This window comes from Actinia tenebrosa, unplaced genomic scaffold (assembly GCF_029948245.1).
Source record: "Actinia tenebrosa isolate PJP-AT-01 unplaced genomic scaffold, QUT_ActTen_1.0 PGA_scaffold9__36_contigs__length_13948895, whole genome shotgun sequence".
NCBI lineage: Eukaryota > Metazoa > Cnidaria > Anthozoa > Actiniaria > Actiniidae > Actinia > Actinia tenebrosa.
The window spans coordinates 8,045,600-8,068,492 of NW_028292586.1; the positions used below are offsets into that span (position 1 = coordinate 8,045,600).

A 22,893-nucleotide genomic window follows, 5' to 3' on the forward strand; every position below is an offset into this window, starting at 1 on the left:
CGATCCAAACCATATAATATACAGTCCGTGAATAGTTGAATTAACTGAATCCACTTCTGTTTTTTGCCTAGATTGTCAATATTTTGAGAAAAGATCCAAAAACCGCGTTTTTGAGACATAATTTGTATGGGCTCACATGAGGGGGCGTATAAGCTTGAAATCGTAGCTGACCAAATGTTAACAGATTAAGTTTCCGATGAATATATTTCTCGTTACGACTTGAAGATAGCAATGACATTGCCGTTTTTCAATCATAGATTAAACATTCTTTAACTTTTTCAAGTCACATAAGAGTTTTAAAACACTTTTAAAAATTATATTCTAGCAAATGACTATACTTTACGAAAGCTCTATCTTCTGCCGTTAAACTTCCTTTAGCTAGTCTGACTCGTAGTTTCCCTGAAGTTTTTCACATTTTCGCTCTCGTGCTGGTGAGTAAGAGCCTGGTTTTCCAGTTCTTCATTGTTATTCGCAACAACTTTTTCACTTCTGACTACAGTTAAGTTCATTCCCTTAGCAGTAATGGTTGACGACTGAAAACTCGAATTATACGAATGCCTATTACGGATAACTTGAAAGATTGCAGGAAAAAAATTAAAAGTACAATATGTAATTTTATAAAACATTGCCTTATACACCGGTGCTAAAGATAATATTTTGACAACAAAGACAACATTGTCCCATATCGTTAACTGAGTTGTTGACGAGTTCTTAAAAAAAAAAAAAAAAAAAAGCTGAACATCCAGGAATCGATTCCTAATTATCAAAGTATCATTGGTTGTTGGATGAAGTCAAGCTTTAGCCAATCACATTCGAATCCAGAATGACGGCGCAGATGTTGTTGTTTATGGTTTCCATAGGCTTCTAAGAGTTTTACAGGCAGCACTACGTATCTCTCGAATCCGCCAGCAATAGATGAATGGATTAAGTACGCTGTTAAACTTGACTAGCGTTGCAGTAATCAATATGAAGCAATACAGTTCTTTCGATTGGTTTTGAGCAAAAATGGTGTGGATAACCATTGTTCCAACGAATGGGAGATAACACACCAAGAACGCACCAATCACATAGTACATGGTATTTACAGATCTCTTGTATCTGGGCATGTCTATAGACTGTTGTACTGATTGCTGTTGGGCGTGGATCTGCACTGAGTGTCTGCGGATTACTTGTGAGATTTTAAAGATAAAAAACACATTGACCAAAATTATAAAAGTGAATAAAATCGTTCCGCAAATAACAAGTGCCACGCCCATGGCCAACACTCTGCAAACGCAAATGATGACACTCGATATCCATATGCCAAAAATAGCCACCTTGCAGCGCTTGGTTGTGACCAATTCTTGGTACCGCAAATGAAAATAAACAGCCAGGAAACGGTCTGCAGTGATAGAAGTTAAAGAGAGTAAAGATGCCGCTGCAAGAGTCCAGATGCTGACGTTATAAATCGTAGCGGACACACAAAACATTGATAAATTCCCTTTCATTTCAGAGAACCTTAGCACGCAGTAGGACGGTAGTGCAGAGACAGCGACCCCAAAATCTGAAATCGTTAAACCGAGTATCAGAAGATTGGAAGGGGTTCTTAGTGACTCAGTTTTCCAAATGGTGTAGATAAGGACGCCATTGCTGCACGAGGCAATAAAAGCAGTCAAGGCATTGCAAAAAATGATAGAGTTAATGAAAGTATGATAAGAGAAGCTTTCGGTGACTTCGAGGAAGTAGACCTCCATGAGTGAGCATCGAAATGGGGTGAAAGTTTGGCTGAGATTTTGAGTCCTGTTCATGTTGGTTGTTCTTGGAAAAAAGCTCTACTTTTAACTGGGGAGAAAACTAGCGCCGGTTGTGGCTTGGTTACTGACTGCTTTAAAGCAAATAATTAAAAAATAATATTGTGTCCGTACTTTTCAATTTGAACTTGTAACGATCGCTTGCATTCAATCCTCTGTAATCCTTCTTCTTGACGAAACTTCTTTCTGGTTGAGTCAACTTCCTTCTAAAAGAGATGAAAACTATGCTTTGTAAGACTCCGCTTGGATTGATAGGATATTCACAGAAAGAATATTACTGAAAAGTCTTACGCGTCGATTTTCTGTGAGAAAAGTCTTCCTTCTGAAAGAGCAATGTATAACATGAAGAATACTTTCACCTCTTTTTCGCTGAAGAGCTGTTATTGGATTGTGAAACTTGAAAAAGCAATTCTTTGAAGTCTTTAAAGAATAGTTACTTTTTACCACGAACTACACATTTGCCCAAAAATATGTAATGTTGAGAAGGCTGGCTACCAATAGAGTAGAACAGGGCATATATTATTTCACATAAGAACACGATATAAGAACCATGCGCTGGTCCGCTTTCTTGTCTGTAAACCAATTTTTTAGACTGAACTTAAGAAGAAGAAAAAACATTTTCAGCTGTTTCACGTTTCACCTGTTTTTGTTTCGCGGTGTGACAAAACATAGCAACTCCATTAAAACCATCATAGAGATGTAACATTTTCTCTTGTGGCTGTCGCTTGAATATTACTTTATCCACTTGAGGTTTTTATGACAAAAATGAAGAACACTAAAAGGTACTGAACAATTGAAAAGCCTCTACTTATGAGCCACAGTGCATCGACCTTATATACACGTAATGGGAAAATCCTGAAGAAATGATTTTTTTCAAGACATTCCAATTTTTTCTGGTTTGAGAATGATAGGGTCTAGAATTTAGTTACCAGAAAAAGTTCATTGATTATCATCTACCAGTGATTCACAACAGCCAATGTTCCACTTCTTGGATCCTACGGAAAGCTATTTAGAATCTGCATGAAAGCGATGCTAGCTTGTCAATCAATACTATAGTTAGAGTTTTCTGTTGCTCAGGGTTGAGCTTGGCTTTTGGTCGCGGATCACGGGTAAAAGGTGCCGCGGCGGGTGCGGGTAAAAGTAAGGTGACGGGTAAAAGTTGCGGGCTACAAAATCATTAAAATCTTCAATAAAACAAGAATATTTTTTTAATGAGATAAAGTTTTATTTATTCTTTCAATAAGAATAAAAAAGAATCTATATATTATATTTAAAATGAGCACTTCAATTCGGATGCATGATGGTTGACAGCAAAACTCAAAATCACAATGTGATGACTATTTTTCGAAAATATGTTTGAGCCTTGGGCCCTTCAAGTATTTATTTTTTTGCTTTGATAATTTTCTTAAGTTTCGATTAGTATTTCTTGACCATACTGCAGAGCTCATGTAATTTGTCGAGAGAAATTGTCTTTCAACAAGTAGTCGAAAAGTATTTTGAAAAAATGAAATAAAAAAGGGGGTTGGCCGACTTCGTTTTAGAGCTATAAGAGATTACAGACGTTAATTTTTGCTTATCTTAGAGCGTCTTTTCTTCGTTATTAAAACTTCAAGTGGATAAAGTAATATTCCAGCGACAGCCACAAGAGAAAATGTTACATCGCTATGATGGTGTTAAGTGCAATCAGCACATATTCTATCGTATAAGTCGTTATTTTAAAGGAGTATTCTCAAACATCTTTTGAATGTTAGGGAACTATTAATCTTTCTTTGTGTCGAGTACTGTCCATTAATTGTGTATTCAATCGTAATCAAATCTGCTTCAACAGTATTTTTGAAAACAACCGCTCGATTTCCGTATCTCCTAGAGTTGCTATGTTTTGTCACACCGCGAAACAAAAACAGGTGAAACTTGAAACAGATGAAAATGATTTAGTTCTCCTCCTAAAGTTCATAAATAAGTATATCATAAATAGTACTTTTATCATAAATACTTATATGTATAATATATTTTATATATCATAAATACTTATATCATAGATATTTTTTACGGTTTTGTCGGCATGTTAGTATAAAAGCAATGGTCAATGCTTTGTTGTGTGTATATCCAGATTTGGACGCGGGAGGTTGCTAAGCACTCAAGAAGCTAGAGTTGCACTAGGCTACGCCTCATGCGACTCTTACGTGCTCTTTCGTGCTTAGCAACCTCCCTCGTGTTTCCAGAACTGGATATACGCATTTTACAATTTATTGTTGCATTTTACAATTTTGTATATTATATTTCATATTTCATTTCTTATTTCTTCGTTTTATTAGTATATTATCTTAATGTAATTCAGCTTTTAACAGCTGCAACTGATATTTAACATAATTTTTCGCGGAAAACAAAGTGATCAGTATCGGTGAATATTCACCGAGCCGTGAATTCACCATAATCACTTAGCCTGAAGTGAATAATTGTTTTATTAGTAAAAATACTTAGGTGATTATTGAAAATCTAGCGCGCTGATTTGGTCGAGAAACCCACACTATCACACGATAATCAACTCCAGCGATAATCCAAAATGACGGCCTGCCGCTTTGTTGCTGTTGCCGGGAAAAAATGCCTTTTATCTTCTTTTTTTTTCTTTTTTTGAAAGGATCACCTGTGTATTTATACTAAAACAATTATTTGCCGCAGCCTCAGTGAATATCGGAGAATATTTACCTCGCCGCTCGAAGACTCGCGTCTCGGAAAAAATTCCCCGATATTCACTATGGTTGCGGGCAAAATGTAGTTTCAAGTCATTTTCAGGTAAAATAGATGTGAAACACTCCTTCAAAGATCTCATATCAATGTTGGTGATATCTTTAATATTCAAAGGCAGTGGATTATCCAGCTGTGAGGGACACATAGGCTTTCTTGTAGTCTATCCAGGCCGTACTGCCTGGATAGACTACAAGAAAGCCTATGAAGATGCGATAGATGTTCTACTGGGCCTTCTAGCTCGTAACGAAAATTCCGACAGACTTCTTGTTGCGTTTCTCTGCATCAAAGCCTTTGCTGACTTCTTTCCTTTCTTCGTCTAGTAACTTGACCATTATTTATATATTATTACGAAAAAATCGTTGCAAATAAAATCCAACAACGTCATTCTTGGTTTAACTGTTTCTTCGCCTTCGTCGGTGGGTTCGTCGTTTACAGCCCTTGTGTTATATCGTACGTTGGCAGAACTTCGTCGCCACTTTTCACTTTTCTCACCTGGGATATTGCATAATGTTTGCATGTGGTCATACTTTAATAGACCGATCAATAACTGACTTTGAAAGAACCGATTCTGCATTTGATATACCTAATCAGGTAATGCCCACATGTGAAGGAAAATATTAGAAAATTATATCACCAATAGGAAGTCAAGAGAATGTCTAAATTAATGAAAAAGGTTCATTTGGTTTTCAAAGAAAGAAAGTGTTTCATCCATTACGACCTATGTTACAAGTGCATGAACAGTTTTGAAGTGGCAGAAAATCTGAGGAATTTCAGAACATTCAACTTTATTTCCTGGTTTACTCGGAACTATACAACACAGCTATGTTTAAAGAAAGCGTATCCAAAAAGAAGGCTATCTTCAAATAGAAGCAGAAGAGAACATTTGACATAAATAATGAACACTACGAGTCAACCTTCGACTACAAATATGATGACACTTCATAGAACCAATGGATCCTATTCTGAATGCCTCCCCATTCATGAATACAGTACATTTGTGTATGTTGTTATTGCCATTATTTCTGTGATTTCTGTTACGGCATTTTGCACAAACTTGGTTATCATTTGCACAATTGGAATGACACAATCCCTACAAACACCTTCAAATATCTTAATCCTTAATCTAGCAATCTCTGATCTTTTAGGTGGACTTTTCTGTCAACCTTTTTATTGTGCCTTTAAGTTTTCTGAAATGATTTGTGACACTGAGCTGCTTCTGCTAACCAGAACAATGTACGATGCTATAGTGTGGATTGTTTCGCCAGTTTCATTTATGATAGTTGTAGCTATAATTGCAGATCGATTCCTAGCTATTCAGCTTCATTTGAGATACCAAGAACTTGTCACAACTCGACGATATGCTCTAGCACTGTCTTTTATTTGGGTACTAAGTTTTATATTTAGCTTGTGCAAGGCAATGTTTTATAGCATTAGCCTACATGTTGTGGTAATCATCTTCTTGACTTGCTTAATATTTATAGCATTATATTTTCTTTCTGTAATTTTTCGAGTCATCCGGCGACACTCATTGCAGATCCAAGTCCAACATCAATCAGTACAACAGTCTATAGACATGCCCAGATACAAGAAATCCGTCAACACTATGTACTATGTGATTGGTGCGTTTGTACTGTGTAATGTGCCAATTGTTGGAGCAATTACGACACATGTTATACTAGGCAAAATATCCTTGAGGCTGATCTTCTTTTACACCATCTCAGAGACTTTGTTAATGTTAAATGGGGTTGTTAATCCCATTATTTATTGTTGGAGAATCCAGGAAATACGAAACGCTGCTCGACATTTGCTGAGTAAAATATACACGAGAGGCTAACGGCACTAGTGTGGTTTGTCATTTACCACTTCACCATTATCAAGGCGTCTGATCAGTTGGCTATACAGTTCACAGTTGCAATGAGTCATACAAACAAATTGAGAAACTTGCAGCTGTATAAGAAGAGTTCGAGTGGACTTTGATAATGTGCACATGACTTTGTTTTGTAGCTCGGTTGCCAATCTTTGAGAATTTCGCAGATAAATTTGATTTAATAGACATCGGCTTTATAGTTTTCACTTGTCAAACATTACCAGGTAAGGGAAATGACTGTAGTGGGGATTCGCCTATGATGATGATTTTGTGGATGATTTTAAAAATTGCGTAGCTTGCAGAATTAACCCTTTGTATGAATTTTTAACTTCAATACTGTAAAGCCAGCTAACTTTTTCATAGTTAATTAACAAGTGGTCTTTCCACTAGATTGGAGAAAAAAAAATTTAATGCTTTATTTTTAGGGCAAAATCAGCGGCATGGCGAATATGATGGCCAGTCTCTGAGCCGGGTGATTGAAAACCAATATATCTTTCTTGTAAATACATTTGACCAGCTTCGACAATTTCAAAAATAAAGATTGAATTATCAATAACACCATAATTAAACTAAATTAGGCGCACAAAAAATAAATGAAATTAAAAACTATTATGGTCTTATAAAAACTACAGTGATCATTCTTCACAATTACAAATTCACTTGCACTAGAGTCGTGACAATGAATATATGGATTGGATTTGATGAATACAGTAAATGCATGAACACATCAAGTCTATGCTCGACTTGGAGCCATTTTTTCGTGAGTCATTCAAACAAATTCAGGAAAGGTCTGTCTGATTGCCTTGCGGTAGATATCTTATATACAATGATTAGCGTTTTCCACAGATGACGTCGCATTTGCGCATCATGGGATTGAAATGCGGACAAGCCAAGCCAAGCGCACATGCTAACATGCTGCAGCAATGTTTTGTTGTCTTGCTGTTTCAAATACATGGAAGAACTAGAGTTTTTCGACTGATATTCTTCTTCTTTTTCATTTGATCGACGCCTTTATTTGCAGTGTTTGTCATTGTTTGTCCGCATTTCGACCACTCAAGGCTTATTAGCTATATCTATTTTTAGTAACCATGAAAAAGTGATATTGAACGTACTTAAATGAAATTGATTACTTCAAGACACACATCAGGCAATGACCTTCGACAAATGACAGGTGGTGGTTGAATGTTGCATTTGTTCAGTGAACTATTTCTTCTATTTTCACAATGGGAACATGGAGTTTGTTTTTTAGCTGCCGCAAGTCAAAAATATGAAAGGTACCGACTGATTAGTTTTGATTGACGGCAGCGAAATTAAAAAATAATTTCAGCGTGAGCTCGCAGCAAGTGAGTTCGCATATTTAGAAAATAGTAGTAACTCAGTTATCAAAATGGCTAAAATAAACACACACACACGTCTTTATATATTTAGAAATACCTCGCATCCCAGTCTGTTTACCCGTTAGCATCTCATGTACGCCCAGTCCTTATATATAGGCAGAACTGAAGTTAAACTTCGAACTATAAAAAACAACGATCGTAAAAAACAACGATCGAATATAATCAAAAGACACTAATCCACCATAATGTTTTGATCTGATACATCACATGTGAATAGCTGAAGTGCAAGGATACATTCTAGATCCATTGCTCCTATTTGGCCGTTCGGGATTATCAGAAGGCGTTGCATAATGGGGCTGTCTTAGAGGAGCTTTATTACTTATATGGCGTGTTTTTCGCTTGCTGATAAAGTGAAATGTGAAAGAAAAGTGATAGAAACATTTCTTTTAGTGTTAATTTTCAAGTTTATTTCGTTTATGGAAGCATAAAATATTATCTGACTGAAGAAGCATCCCTGCAAGACTATCCTAATCCTTGGCTGTATCTTTGGAAATGTACCTTTAGAAGAAGTCTCATACAAGAACCTTAGCCGTGAGATAACATACACTTTTAAAATGCCTGGTCGCGAGGGAAATAGTTAGTTTTGTTTTCCCGAGAGTCTCGATGTTTCACGAGGCGAAGCTGAAATAGTACAATTTTCTGTTGCGACCAACTAAGTTTTGGTGTTTTCAAAACAGCTAGCCCACAAACACGTGCTCTTGAGAAATTTGTAATTCTCGACTTTCACATCCCCATAATGCCTTGCGTATTTGGGGGGTAACCAATCAAAAAACTGTCCCAAATTGAAAGGTTTCTTAATTGAATTTATACTATGCCTGCTTTTATCTGTACAATACTGATTATCACTTTATTCCAAGTTATTTTTGCGTGTACAGATCAATTTACCTTAAAGTGCCTATAACCTTTATAGGATTATGATCATTTTTGATTTTCTGTGTGTTGGAGATGAATAAACAAAAAAATTTTTTTCGATTGACTAAATATTCTCGGAGATATAACGCCCTAAAGTACGCAGTTTTGCCACGCCCCATCGATTTGGACGGGATCGCGAGGTCTGGTACCTAGTTGGCGTCGAATGACGTCACAACAAGAACGACTCGGCTTCCAATAAGTAAAACAAAGTGGAGCTTGGCTGTTCCTTCCAGTGTTTTTACCTGTTTTGCTCGCTTTATTTGCCTCCTTGTATCTTTGAAATTAACCAGTTGTCAAAGAAAGGCTGTAAGATGGAATCCATTGATAATGCTGATGAATACTTTGATTCAAGCGACGAGAACGAGAGTATTTACGACCTCGAGGACGAAGAATTAGACGAAGCCGTTCATGGATATCCCGAACAGGAATATTCTGATGAAGAAGTTTATGACACTTGGGTTTTAAGTAGTATACAAATGAGAGTTCTGCGCCACGGCGCCTATTGTTCTTTTTGCGCCGCCTATTGTTCTCTGGCGCCGGTCTAATTTTCAGGCAAGGGGAGGGGTGGTCTACGATCAACCATCACGGGAAGACCGGTCGATGGTCCGACCAAAGGTTACTACCGGAATCGGGGTGGGATATAAAGATTTCAGGAGATTTTAGATAAAATTCAAAATCCTTTGTTTCAGCAAGAGCTGATTTTATGAATTAATGAGTGATAGCTTTTGAATCAATGAGCTCAAGTTTATGGTCTAATTTTTAGGGGAGGGGGAGGGGTGATCTACATCCAACCATCATGGGAAGACCGGCCGGCCGCCCGAGTAGAGGTTCTGATCGAAATCGGGGCCTGGAAAGGTTTGGGGAAGGTGTTTTAAAACACATTTCAAAATCCTTTGTTTAAAAAACGAAGTTTTTGAATTAATGAGCTGAACTCTTTTGTTAGAATGACATGTTTAATTAGCAGACTTAAATAAGAAGCTGTACTCATGTTTTAATTGGTTTATATCGCCTAAACCGCCTTTGTCGGAATCACTGACTAATGTTTAATTGGCAGGAAGCTTTTGTTGGAGAGAATTAAATCCTTTGTTTCGGCGACTGGTGTTTAGGAGTTATGAATTAATGAGTCTAGCCTTTAGAAGTCAAAAGACGTCGGACGAGCGTTCTGATTGGGCCTACTTTTGAAGCCTTTTTGTTAGGATGATGTGTTTAATTAGCAAAGACGTTAAATAAGAATTATGATTGGCTTACTTTGAATCTGAAAGTGTTTGAAGGACGTGTTGAAATAATTAACTGGTAAATACTCGAAAGGATCTTTTGTTTTGGTAGCAAGTGTGTTTGAAATGGGATATGGGGTTTTATGAATAATGAGTTGTAGCTTTGTTGTTGTTTGATCTTTGTACTAGGATCTTTTACTAAAATTCACTACATTAACCGGAAACATTCGCCGACCACCATAGGATTTGTCAAGGAGGTAGTTCGAGAAGGTTAAGCGATGAAGAAGCTTTTTCGAAGCCTAAAAAGCGAAAAATTCAAAGTGGAGGAGGAGATATCGAGAATGAGGATAATCAAGAACATGTTGAGTCCTCCATTGACGGCCACCTAAAAGCATATACACTGAAACCGAACAAGACGGGAAAATATGATCTCTCCCTTACACTACGAGGAAAAAAGAAAACTATACTCGGAAGATTACGAAGAGAGCTAGTGAGGAAGCGAAGCGTAAAATGGTTTTTGTGCATTCAAGTTCGAATGACAAAAACCTCCTCGGATTTAGAAGAAGTTACTACAAACCCCCACTTTCGAAGCTCCACCATGACCGCTCTTAGACCAGACCAGATTGAAAAGCAGTTTGACCAGGCCACTGAAAAAATCAAGAAAAGTTTCTTAGAGTATCAGAGAGAGGGAAGTGGATGGCGGTTTGATCAAGTATTAAATCTCACTTTGAATGTGGCGAGCTACAAACCGTTAATCGGCTCCAGCTACCTCGAACTGCCTAAGATACTAAGGGATAAGAAGGCGGTGCTGAACATCAAAAACAACGATCAAAAGTGCTTTCTTTGGTCTGTACTAGCCGCCAAACACCCCGTTCATTGGCGAAATCAACCTCACCGTCCGAGTCACTACCAGCAGTATAAAGAAGAGTTCAACGTTTCGGGGATAGAGTTTCCTGTAAAAGTCAATCAAGTACGTAAATTTGAAAAACAGAACCCAACCACCAGCATTAATGTTGTTGGGTATGGAGACGGAGAACTGTCCCCGCTTTATATTACAGAAAATAAGAAGGTATTTCATGTTAATTTGTTATTATTTTCTGATGGAGATCAGAGTCATTATTGCTTAGTTAACAATCTAAGTCGGCTACTAGGTGACCGGACCAAGCACAATGGTCAAACATATTATTGCAGTTATTGTTTTCACGGTTTTGTTCGGGAAGATTTATTGCAAGAGCATGAACTTTTATGTTCAAAACATGGGCCTCAGAAAATCAAATTACCTTGTGAGGATAATAAGATTTTAAGGTTTAAGGATATACAAAAACAGCTTAGAGTTCCAGTTGTAATTTACGCTGATTTTGAGACATTACTGGTTCCTTGTGATCAAGACCAGGTAGACTCGAATTTTAGTTATACTTTAAAAACCCAGCATCACCAACCCAGTGGTTTCTGCTACTGTATTGTTTCGGATCTAGAAGAGTACTGTAAGGCCCCCGTTCTTTATCAGGGTGAGAATTGTGTGGATAAGTTTTTGGAGTGTCTTATAGGAGAAGAAAAGCGTATTTCAGAAACACTGAAGCATGCCGTACCCATGAATATTGCCGCAGAAGAAGAACAGGCTTTTCAAGAGGCGACACTATGTCACATATGTAAAGGTGAGTTGGGTGTAGATAGAGTCCGCGACCACAATCATTTAACGGGGGATTTTCGGGGGGCTGCTCACAACGAGTGTAATATAAATTATAAATTTACAGGTAAAATTCCAGTGATTTTTCACAACTCTCGCGGATTTGATTCCCACCTTCTTATGCAGGGTCTTGGTAAACTCAAGGAACACGAAATCAATTGTATTCCCAACAACGCGGAAAAATACATTGCATTCTCTGTAGGAAACCTCGAGTTTATTGATTCCTTGCAGTTCATGAATTCATCTCTTGAAAGTCTTGTTTCTAATTTAGCAAAAGAGGGTCGCGATAAGTTTCAGATATTGAAGAGATACACAGTGGTTGATAAAGTTCCGTATTTGCTTAGAAAGGGAGTATACCCTTACGAATATATTGATAGCTTTAGTAGATTCAATGAAGGGGCACTTCCTACCAAGGAGGCATTTTTTAGTAGTTTAAGGGGGGAGGGAATTAGTGATCAAGATTACACTCACGCGCAACAAGTTTACCAAGCCTTTCAATGTCAAAGTTTGGGTGACTATCATGATTTATATTTGCAATCTGATGTGTTACTACTCGCTGACGTATTTGAAAACTTTAGGTGCATCTGCTTACAGTACTATGAGTTAGATCCCTGTCATTTCTACACCAGCCCCGGTCTCTCTTGGCAAGCCTGTTTGAAAATGACGGGGGTGAAGCTCGAACTTCTGACAGACCCAGACATATTACTTTTCATAGAGAAAGGAATGAGGGGTGGAATTAGTGTCATCTCCAATCGATATGCTAGGGCAAACAATCCGTACATTGAGGGATATAACCCACAACAAGACACCAATTATCTTTTATATTTAGATGCGAATAATTTATATGGCTGGGGGATGTCCCAAAGCTTGCCCTATAAAGAGTTCAGCTGGCTAACAGCTCAGGAAATTGAGCATTTAGATGTACGAAATATTAGTGATGATGGAGAGAAAGGATACATTTTAGAAGTGGACCTCGAATACCCCAGTGAACTTCATGACCTTCATAACGACTATCCTCTCGCTCCAGAGCAAATGAAAGTGTCAAACGATATGCTTTCCCCATATTCACAAAAACTTTTCCATGAACTGTAAAATGAATTGTCACACCTCTGTCACCAAACTAGTTCCTAACTTGAACAACAAATCCCAGTATGTTATGCACTATAGAAATTTGAAACAGTGCCTTTCTCTGGGGATGAAATTAGTGAAAGTTCATAAGGTCTTAGGATTTCGCCAAACGCCTTGGTTGAAACCATACATTGACTTCAACACGATAAAGAGGAAACATGCCATCAACGATTTTGAGAAAGATTTTTTTAAGCTGATGAATAATTCGATTTTCGGCAAAACAATGGAGAACTTACGCAAAAGAGTCAATGTAAAGCTGGTGAATACTTCCAAGAAATTGCAAAAGCTCACAGCCTCACCCCTCTTTGATTCCTTTCGCATTTTTAATAACGACCTGGCAGCTGTGAATATGAAAAAACCCTCCCTATATTTAAATCGTCCCATCTATGTGGCATTCAGCATTTTGGACCTATCTAAGGTATTAATGTATGATTTTCACTACAATTTTATCAAGCAGAAGTATGGAAACAAAGCAACTCTATGTTTCACAGACACAGATAGTTTACTGTATGACATTAAGACAGAGGATGTATATGTGGATATGGGAAGGAGTATTGATTTGTTTGACACTTCAGGATACACTCCAGAGCACCCCTTGCACAGCACACGAAATAAAAAAGTGCTTGGTAAGATGAAGGATGAGACTAATGGAATTCCCATTAAAGAATTTGTGGGTCTACGGTCTAAGATGTATTCTTTTCTCTATAACGAGAGGGTGCGCAAACCATTGAAAAGAAAATCGCCAAAGGTATTTCTAAAAATGTGACAAGGCGTGATATAAGGCACGCCCACTACAAAGAATGTTTGTTCGCTAGGAAAAGCTTTATGGCGAATATGAATAGAATACAGAGCTTCAAGCACGAGCTCTACACTGTAAATTTGAACAAAATTGGCTTAAGCCCTTACGATGATAAGCGATATATCTTAAACAATGGCGTTCATACTCTAGCATACGGCCACGCAAGCATAACATTGAATGGATTGAAATGAGCTCATGTACAAACATGCATCGAAATAGAAGTACAAATGTATTTTAAGTATATTTATTTAAAGACAAAATTAATTTATTTTAATTTATTTGCTAATGACAAAAATTATGGAGGAGGTCGGTTTAGAATGAAAAATAGTAAAAGTTTGTAATATTCAATGTAATAAGTGGAGGAGGTCGGCTTCAAAAAAAAAAAAAAAAAAGAAGAAGACCTTGTAAATTGTATGTCTGACTGTTTTCATTTCCAAAGTGCAAAGTGTGATTAGAGTGCCCCTACTGCCCCTCCCTAGACCCCCGAGAAAGTGGTAAATGTGCTTTTCCACTTGATTCTGCAATGTGCCCCTACTGCCCCTTCTGCCCCTCCCTTCTGTTCTAACTAGTATTTTTATTGTGAGTGATTGATTTAAAGAGAACTTTATTTTTGTAAATTAATCATTCATCATGGTGAGGCGAAAGCGAAAAGACTGTCCCATTCCTGGAGTGAGAGCTGTTATTATCATAAAATCATACATACTACTTTTTCCTACCATTATTTACAAGGTCTTCTTCTTTTTTTTTTTTTTTTTTGAAGCCGACCTCCTCCACTTATTACATTGAATATTACAAACTTTTACTATTTTTCATTCTAAACCGACCTCCTCCATAATTTTTGTCATTAGCAAATAAATTAAAATAAATTAATTTTGTCTTTAAATAAATATACTTAAAATACATTTGTACTTCTATTTCGATGCATGTTTGTACATGAGCTCATTTCAATCCATTCAATGTTATGCTTGCGTGGCCGTATGCTAGAGTATGAACGCCATTGTTTAAGATATATCGCTTATCATCGTAAGGGCTTAAGCCAATTTTGTTCAAATTTACAGTGTAGAGCTCGTGCTTGAAGCTCTGTATTCTATTCATATTCGCCATAAAGCTTTTCCTAGCGAACAAACATTCTTTGTAGTGGGCGTGCCTTATATCACGCCTTGTCACATTTTTAGAAATACCTTTGGCGATTTTCTTTTCAATGGTTTGCGCACCCTCTCGTTATAGAGAAAAGAATACATCTTAGACCGTAGACCCACAAATTCTTTAATGGGAATTCCATTAGTCTCATCCTTCATCTTACCAAGCACTTTTTTATTTCGTGTGCTGTGCAAGGGGTGCTCTGGAGTGTATCCTGAAGTGTCAAACAAATCAATACTCCTTCCCATATCCACATATACATCCTCTGTCTTAATGTCATACAGTAAACTATCTGTGTCTGTGAAACATAGAGTTGCTTTGTTTCCATACTTCTGCTTGATAAAATTGTAGTGAAAATCATACATTAATACCTTAGATAGGTCCAAAATGCTGAATGCCACATAGATGGGACGATTTAAATATAGGGAGGGTTTTTTCATATTCACAGCTGCCAGGTCGTTATTAAAAATGCGAAAGGAATCAAAGAGGGGTGAGGCTGTGAGCTTTTGCAATTTCTTGGAAGTATTCACCAGCTTTACATTGACTCTTTTGCGTAAGTTCTCCATTGTTTTGCCGAAAATCGAATTATTCATCAGCTTAAAAAAATCTTTCTCAAAATCGTTGATGGCATGTTTCCTCTTTATCGTGTTGAAGTCAATGTATGGTTTCAACCAAGGCGTTTGGCGAAATCCTAAGACCTTATGAACTTTCACTAATTTCATCCCCAGAGAAAGGCACTGTTTCAAATTTCTATAGTGCATAACATACTGGGATTTGTTGTTCAAGTTAGGAACTAGTTTGGTGACAGAGGTGTGACAATTCATTTTACAGTTCATGGAAAAGTTTTTGTGAATATGGGGAAAGCATATCGTTTGACACTTTCATTTGCTCTGGAGCGAGAGGATAGTCGTTATGAAGGTCATGAAGTTCACTGGGGTATTCGAGGTCCACTTCTAAAATGTATCCTTTCTCTCCATCATCACTAATATTTCGTACATCTAAATGCTCAATTTCCTGAGCTGTTAGCCAGCTGAACTCTTTATAGGGCAAGCTTTGGGACATCCCCCAGCCATATAAATTATTCGCATCTAAATATAAAAGATAATTGGTGTCTTGTTGTGGGTTATATCCCTCAATGTACGGATTGTTTGCCCTAGCATATCGATTGGAGATGACACTAATTCCACCCCTCATTCCTTTCTCTATGAAAAGTAATATGTCTGGGTCTGTCAGAAGTTCGAGCTTCACCCCCGTCATTTTCAAACAGGCTTGCCAAGAGAGACCGGGGCTGGTGTAGAAATGACAGGGATCTAACTCATAGTACTGTAAGCAGATGCACCTAAAGTTTTCAAATACGTCAGCGAGTAGTAACACATCAGATTGCAAATATAAATCATGATAGTCACCCAAACTTTGACATTGAAAGGCTTGGTAAACTTGTTGCGCGTGAGTGTAATCTTGATCACTAATTCCCTCCCCCCTTAAACTACTAAAAAATGCCTCCTTGGTAGGAAGTGCCCCTTCATTGAATCTACTAAAGCTATCAATATATTCGTAAGGGTATACTCCCTTTCTAAGCAAATACGGAACTTTATCAACCACTGTGTATCTCTTCAATATCTGAAACTTATCGCGACCCTCTTTTGCTAAATTAGAAACAAGACTTTCAAGAGATGAATTCATGAACTGCAAGGAATCAATAAACTCGAGGTTTCCTACAGAGAATGCAATGTATTTTTCCGCGTTGTTGGGAATACAATTGATTTCGTGTTCCTTGAGTTTACCAAGACCCTGCATAAGAAGGTGGGAATCAAATCCGCGAGAGTTGTGAAAAATCACTGGAATTTTACCTGTAAATTTATAATTTATATTACACTCGTTGTGAGCAGCCCCCCGAAAATCCCCCGTTAAATGATTGTGGTCGCGGACTCTATCTACACCCAACTCACCTTTACATATGTGACATAGTGTCGCCTCTTGAAAAGCCTGTTCTTCTTCTGCGGCAATATTCATGGGTACGGCATGCTTCAGTGTTTCTGAAATACGCTTTTCTTCTCCTATAAGACACTCCAAAAACTTATCCACACAATTCTCACCCTGATAAAGAACGGGGGCCTTACAGTACTCTTCTAGATCCGAAACAATACAGTAGCAGAAACCACTGGGTTGGTGATGCTGGGTTTTTAAAGTATAACTAAAATTCGAGTCTACCTGGTCTTGATCACAAGGAACCAGTAATGTCTCAAAATCAGCGTAAATTACAACTGGAACTCTAAGCTGTTTTTGTATATCCTTAAACCTTAAAATCTTATTATCCTCACAAGGTAATTTGATTTTCTGAGGCCCATGTTTTGAACATAAAAGTTCATGCTCTTGCAATAAATCTTCCCGAACAAAACCGTGAAAACAATAACTGCAATAATATGTTTGACCATTGTGCTTGGTCCGGTCACCTAGTAGCCGACTTAGATTGTTAACTAAGCAATAATGACTCTGATCTCCATCAGAAAATAATAACAAATTAACATGAAATACCTTCTTATTTTCTGTAATATAAAGCGGGGACAGTTCTCCGTCTCCATACCCAACAACATTAATGCTGGTGGTTGGGTTCTGTTTTTCAAATTTACGTACTTGATTGACTTTTACAGGAAACTCTATCCCCGAAACGTTGAACTCTTCTTTATACTGCTGGTAGTGACTCGGACGGTGAGGTTGATTTCGCCAATGAACGGGGTGTTTGGCGGCTAGTACAGACCAAAGAAAGCACTTTTGATCGTTGTTTTTGATGTTCAGCACCGCCTTCTTATCCCTTAGTATCTTAGGCAGTTCGAGGTAGCTGGAGCCGATTAACGGTTTGTAGCTCGCCACATTCAAAGTGAGATTTAATACTTGATCAAACCGCCATCCACTTCCCTCTCTCTGATACTCTAAGAAACTTTTCTTGATTTTTTCAGTGGCCTGGTCAAACTGCTTTTCAATCTGGTCTGGTCTAAGAGCGGTCATGGTGGAGCTTCGAAAGTGGGGGTTTGTAGTAACTTCTTCTAAATCCGAGGAGGTTTTTGTCATTCGAACTTGAATGCACAAAAACCATTTTACGCTTCGCTTCCTCACTAGCTCTCTTCGTAATCTTCCGAGTATAGTTTTCTTTTTTCCTCGTAGTGTAAGGGAGAGATCATATTTTCCCGTCTTGTTCGGTTTCAGTGTATATGCTTTTAGGTGGCCGTCAATGGAGGACTCAACATGTTCTTGATTATCCTCATTCTCGATATCTCCTCCTCCACTTTGAATTTTTCGCTTTTTAGGCTTCGAAAAAGCTTCTTCATCGCTTAACCTTCTCGAACTACCTCCTTGACAAATCCTATGGTGGTCGGCGAATGTTTCCGGTTAATGTAGTGAATTTTAGTAAAAGATCCTAGTACAAAGATCAAACAACAACAAAGCTACAACTCATTATTCATAAAACCCCATATCCCATTTCAAACACACTTGCTACCAAAACAAAAGATCCTTTCGAGTATTTACCAGTTAATTATTTCAACACGTCCTTCAAACACTTTCAGATTCAAAGTAAGCCAATCATAATTCTTATTTAACGTCTTTGCTAATTAAACACATCATCCTAACAAAAAGGCTTCAAAAGTAGGCCCAATCAGAACGCTCGTCCGACGTCTTTTGACTTCTAAAGGCTAGACTCATTAATTCATAACTCCTAAACACCAGTCGCCGAAACAAAGGATTTAATTCTCTCCAACAAAAGCTTCCTGCCAATTAAACATTAGTCAGTGATTCCGACAAAGGCGGTTTAGGCGATATAAACCAATTAAAACATGAGTACAGCTTCTTATTTAAGTCTGCTAATTAAACATGTCATTCTAACAAAAGAGTTCAGCTCATTAATTCAAAAACTTCGTTTTTTAAACAAAGGATTTTGAAATGTGTTTTAAAACACCTTCCCCAAACCTTTCCAGGCCCCGATTTCGATCAGAACCTCTACTCGGGCGGCCGGCCGGTCTTCCCATGATGGTTGGATGTAGATCACCCCTCCCCCTCCCCTAAAAATTAGACCATAAACTTGAGCTCATTGATTCAAAAGCTATCACTCATTAATTCATAAAATCAGCTCTTGCTGAAACAAAGGATTTTGAATTTTATCTAAAATCTCCTGAAATCTTTATATCCCACCCCGATTCCGGTAGTAACCTTTGGTCGGACCATCGACCGGTCTTCCCGTGATGGTTGATCGTAGACCACCCCTCCCCTTGCCTGAAAATTAGACCGGCGCCAGAGAACAATAGGCGGCGCAAAAAGAACAATAGGCGCCGTGGCGCAGAACTCTCATTTGTATACTACTTTTTATCCTGTCAAATAGTTCCATGCTAGTTTCTTTCATTGTTTATAGCTGGCCCCAGTTTTATAGTTACTTAAAAATAGGACTTACTGAATCAACACCGATCCTCCAAAAAAAAACCCTCAAGAAGTGTTTTGTAAATTTGGGTTATAAAGTTTGACTTTATTATCATTCTATGTTGTAGATATTAGGAAAGATGCATGCAATAATAAAACTAGTCAATATTTTGTTCAATAATACCTGTTACTGACACAATTTAGGTACAACAAATAAAGTATATGTTATGTTTAAATAAAGAATACTTTTCCCTACAACTAGCCACCAAATGTTGTATTAGATTAAAAATAGTTGTTGTTATTCGACTCATTCTCGCACCGGCAACTCAACTTCTTTCGGTGAAGACACGGAGGCAAGGCATCTTTTAAGACCTTTGGAAAATAGATAATTTAAACAGTTTGAAAACCAAAATCAGAGAATTAGGACTATCGAACAAGTTTGACAAGAAAACATTCCTGGAGATTTGGCCAGCGACACTTTTCGGCGATTACGATCCGACAGTTTGGTTTGCTCTTCATGGTTGCAGACATAAATCCTTGGGATGCCAACAGTCCCAGTCTCATCTTTAACTAACTGAGGACGATTTTACGAGACAAAATAAAATCTCTGATTATAATCCTCTGGTAGGAAGTGTGTAGAAAATATGACGGAGGTAGCCGAGGGGTTGAAATTTGCTTGCTTTCTCTTCAGAAAATCAATCCATCTTTGCTTCTGGACGATTGTCGTTATGAAATGGGATCTTATGCAGGTATATACCTTTCGTAAAATCTGGGGTGTTTGAGCACCCAGCAACAACACATCTAGTCGGCATTTTCTCATATTCTGACCGAAGAACTAGTAAGAATCTTTGCTTATCAAAACATTCGTTCTTGTTGTGACGTCACCACTCAGCGAGACTCTGCTCGGCCCAGTTCCTCTTTATCCCGTCCAAATTGATGGGGCGTGGCAAAACTGCGTACTTTAGGGCGCTATATCTCCGAGAATATTTAGTCAATCGAAAAAAAATTTTTTGTTTATTCATCTCCAACACACAGAAAATCAAAATTGATCATAATCCTATAAAGGTTATAGGCACTTTAAACGTCTTCAAGCTTCTATCTTTTTCTGTTTTTTACTTCTTCATTTTATCTTTGGATATTTTCAACATTGTCTGGTCAGCCTTCAGCAAAATAAGTGGGTTTTTACCCTCTGGTTGCCCCCCAAAGACGCAAAAGATTAAGGGTATGTGAAAGTCGAGAATTTCCGAAAAATTCATGGAAACGATGCGATTGACATCCAGTAAAAACTTATTTTTGGAGACAATTGTGCTCCGTAAGGGCAGAAGAATTTCTAAAAAGACAATTTCTGACATCTATTTACTGCGCAAATGAAAATACCCCAATTGAGATTTGCGCTATACAAATTCAATAAATTATTATTATTAATTATTATTATTATTACTGAAGAAAATGTTCCTAGCTAATTAGTTTCTTGTAACGTGTCTGACATCCTTTTACAATCATCTAATCATCAATAAGCAAAGTTAAGCAAAACTGGGTGATGAAGACACTGGACGATGTCATACAACACTGACTGACAATAAGAAAAACAAAATGTCATCAGTAAACAACGGATGACATCAGTAGCCTTGGATGGCATCAGAGAACTGTGGGTGACATCACGCAACACTGGGTGACATCCAACGACACTGGGTGAGATCCGAAAACACTGAGTGACATCAGACAACACTGGGTGACATCAGACAACACTGGGGGACATCAGACAACACTGGTGGCATCAGACAGCACTGGTGGCATCAGGCAACACTGGGTGACATCAGACAACACTGGGTGACATTAGACAACACTGGTGACAAATACAACACAGTATGACATCATGCAACACTGGGTGATGTCAATGTAACAATGGAAGTATTGAAGGAAAAATATGATTTTATTATGAAGGAGGATTTTTCCTTCAGATGCATAAGCTTAACAGTAAGAACTTAAAACACATGGATGTTTGTAAAAGAACAAGACGCCCTATAGGCGTTCACTGGGTTGTTTGTATCATGCACAGAGGCCTAGTACAGCTGTAGAAAGTAGATAAATAAAACGTAGGTACTTGGGAATTTTTATATCAATTCGCTTGAGTCTTGAGTTAACGATTGCTTAGGATGCATCCGGCCTCTTATTTTTTCGTTACATAGGAGACAGTAGACAGAGAAACGGAACCCAGGCAACCCAGTAATAAAAAGATGAACTGTGATGGCAATTTGCAGCTTTAATTTCATGACTGGAAATTGCCGAAGCTATTTCGAAACAATTGAAAGGCCGAATGACGTATCTCCTGGATTCTCCAGAAGTAAATGATTGGATTTAACATTCCATTTAACATGACAAGCGTTTGTGTAACCACCAACAACATCAACTTGTGCTGCGTTATCTTCTTACTGGCATCAATATATACAATCATTGTTCCTACATATGGGACATAACACACCAAGAACGCACCAATCACATAGTACATGGTATTGACAGATTTCTTGTATCTGGGCATGTCTATAGACTGTTGTACTGATTGCTGTTGAGCTTGGATCTGTATTGAGTGCCGGCAAATTACTTGGAATATTTTGATGAGGAAATAAAGATTCAATGTTATTAAAAATACAAGCGTGAAAACTCCAAGGACTCGGATGAATAACATATAGGAAAGTTGCATTCGACAAACACAAGCAACTGAACTAAAGACCCAAATACAACCAAGAAGGATGCCGTATCTTCTGACAGTGACAAGCTCTTGGTATCGTAAATGAAGATGGACGGCCAGGAATCGATCTACTGTTATGGCTGTTAAAGTGAAAAAGGAAACAGGTGCAAGAGTCCAATAGCTGTAGCTGTAAACTAAACCAAACGTACAGTAAAGAGAAACAGAACGCTTCATCTCGAAGAACTTAAAGATGCTGTATGCAGGCTGTGCAAGTACGCCAACTCCAAAGTCAGATATGGCTAAGCCAAAAACAAGGATATTCGAAGGAACTTGAATGGATGCTGTTCTTGCAATAGTGTAAATAATCACAAAATTGTTGCATGAAGAAATAAAAGCAAGCACAGCGTTGATAAAGATGAAAGTCATGATGAAGTCGTTGCTGTTAACTGAGCTACGATCGACATCAAGGGAATAGACATCTGGTGGTAGACAAGGTGGATGTGACTTGCCATGATTCGTTGAAGTGTTTTCCATCTTTATCACATCAAATTCATGCAAAATTTAATATATCCTTAATCTCAGTCTGAGATGCTTTGAGTGTTACTCTCTAAAATGCAACGATGAATGAAAAAAATCAATCTATGGACCAAGATTAGGGGATTAAGGTGACTGTTTACTTTTGAACGTTCGGTTTGAGCCCACGATGTGCGCGCGCTCAAAAACTGCTGAAAAATCTACAAGATTTTATTGAAGAACCATACGCGTTTTGAGCTTCGACAGGGCAAAATCCTCAAATTTTGCACGGGACTATTTTTTGATAGCTTTTTTGAATAAACTCTTAAAACTCTAGGTTATATCAACATTTTAGAAAAGGTTAAATATTCTAACTCATGAAAAAATAGATTTTTGTATGGAATTTTGCTCGACCTTATGAGATTTTTTAAGAGCACCGAAACTACGAAATATGGCAAATCGATGTATCTCTTTGTGATTTTGGCGAAAATATCCATGTATTATTGTAGAATGATTGACTAGCCTTCATTCGTGCAATCATAGAGTCTGCAAATAATATCTTATAAATCTTTTTTTTTTCTAATCACTTCCGGTGGCGTAAT

At 37.7% G+C, this 22,893-nt stretch overlaps 5 protein-coding genes across 5 annotated transcripts; 2 read left to right on the top strand and 3 right to left on the bottom strand.

Annotated features, from left to right (window-relative positions):
• Positions 1-845: 845 nt before the first annotated feature.
• On the bottom strand, positions 846-1,787 carry LOC116306672 (melanocyte-stimulating hormone receptor-like). Its single transcript, XM_031716751.2, has one exon. The coding sequence runs from the start codon at positions 1,785-1,787 to the stop codon at positions 846-848; it is 942 nt and encodes a 313-aa protein (XP_031572611.2).
• Positions 1,788-5,045: 3,258 nt separating this feature from the next.
• On the top strand, positions 5,046-6,372 carry LOC116306673 (putative G protein-coupled receptor 63). The gene is made up of 3 exons (XM_089024471.1): positions 5,046-5,129; positions 5,722-5,922; positions 6,073-6,372. The coding sequence occupies exons 1-3, from the start codon at positions 5,046-5,048 to the stop codon at positions 6,370-6,372; spliced, it is 585 nt and encodes a 194-aa protein (XP_088880597.1).
• A 5,115-nt stretch (positions 6,373-11,487) lies between these two features.
• LOC148904687 (uncharacterized) lies at positions 11,488-13,128 on the top strand. The gene has a single exon (XM_089024620.1). The coding sequence runs from the start codon at positions 11,520-11,522 to the stop codon at positions 12,705-12,707; it is 1,188 nt and encodes a 395-aa protein (XP_088880746.1). The 5' UTR covers positions 11,488-11,519; the 3' UTR covers positions 12,708-13,128.
• A 1,958-nt stretch (positions 13,129-15,086) lies between these two features.
• LOC148904688 (uncharacterized) lies at positions 15,087-16,727 on the bottom strand. Its single transcript, XM_089024619.1, has one exon. The coding sequence runs from the start codon at positions 16,693-16,695 to the stop codon at positions 15,508-15,510; it is 1,188 nt and encodes a 395-aa protein (XP_088880745.1). The 5' UTR covers positions 16,696-16,727; the 3' UTR covers positions 15,087-15,507.
• Positions 16,728-21,098: 4,371 nt separating this feature from the next.
• Positions 21,099-22,312, bottom strand: LOC116306674 (adenosine receptor A2b-like). The gene has a single exon (XM_031716753.2). It carries the CDS (start codon positions 22,310-22,312, stop codon positions 21,359-21,361), a length of 954 nt encoding a protein of 317 aa, XP_031572613.2. The 3' UTR covers positions 21,099-21,358.
• Positions 22,313-22,893: the final 581 nt, after the last annotated feature.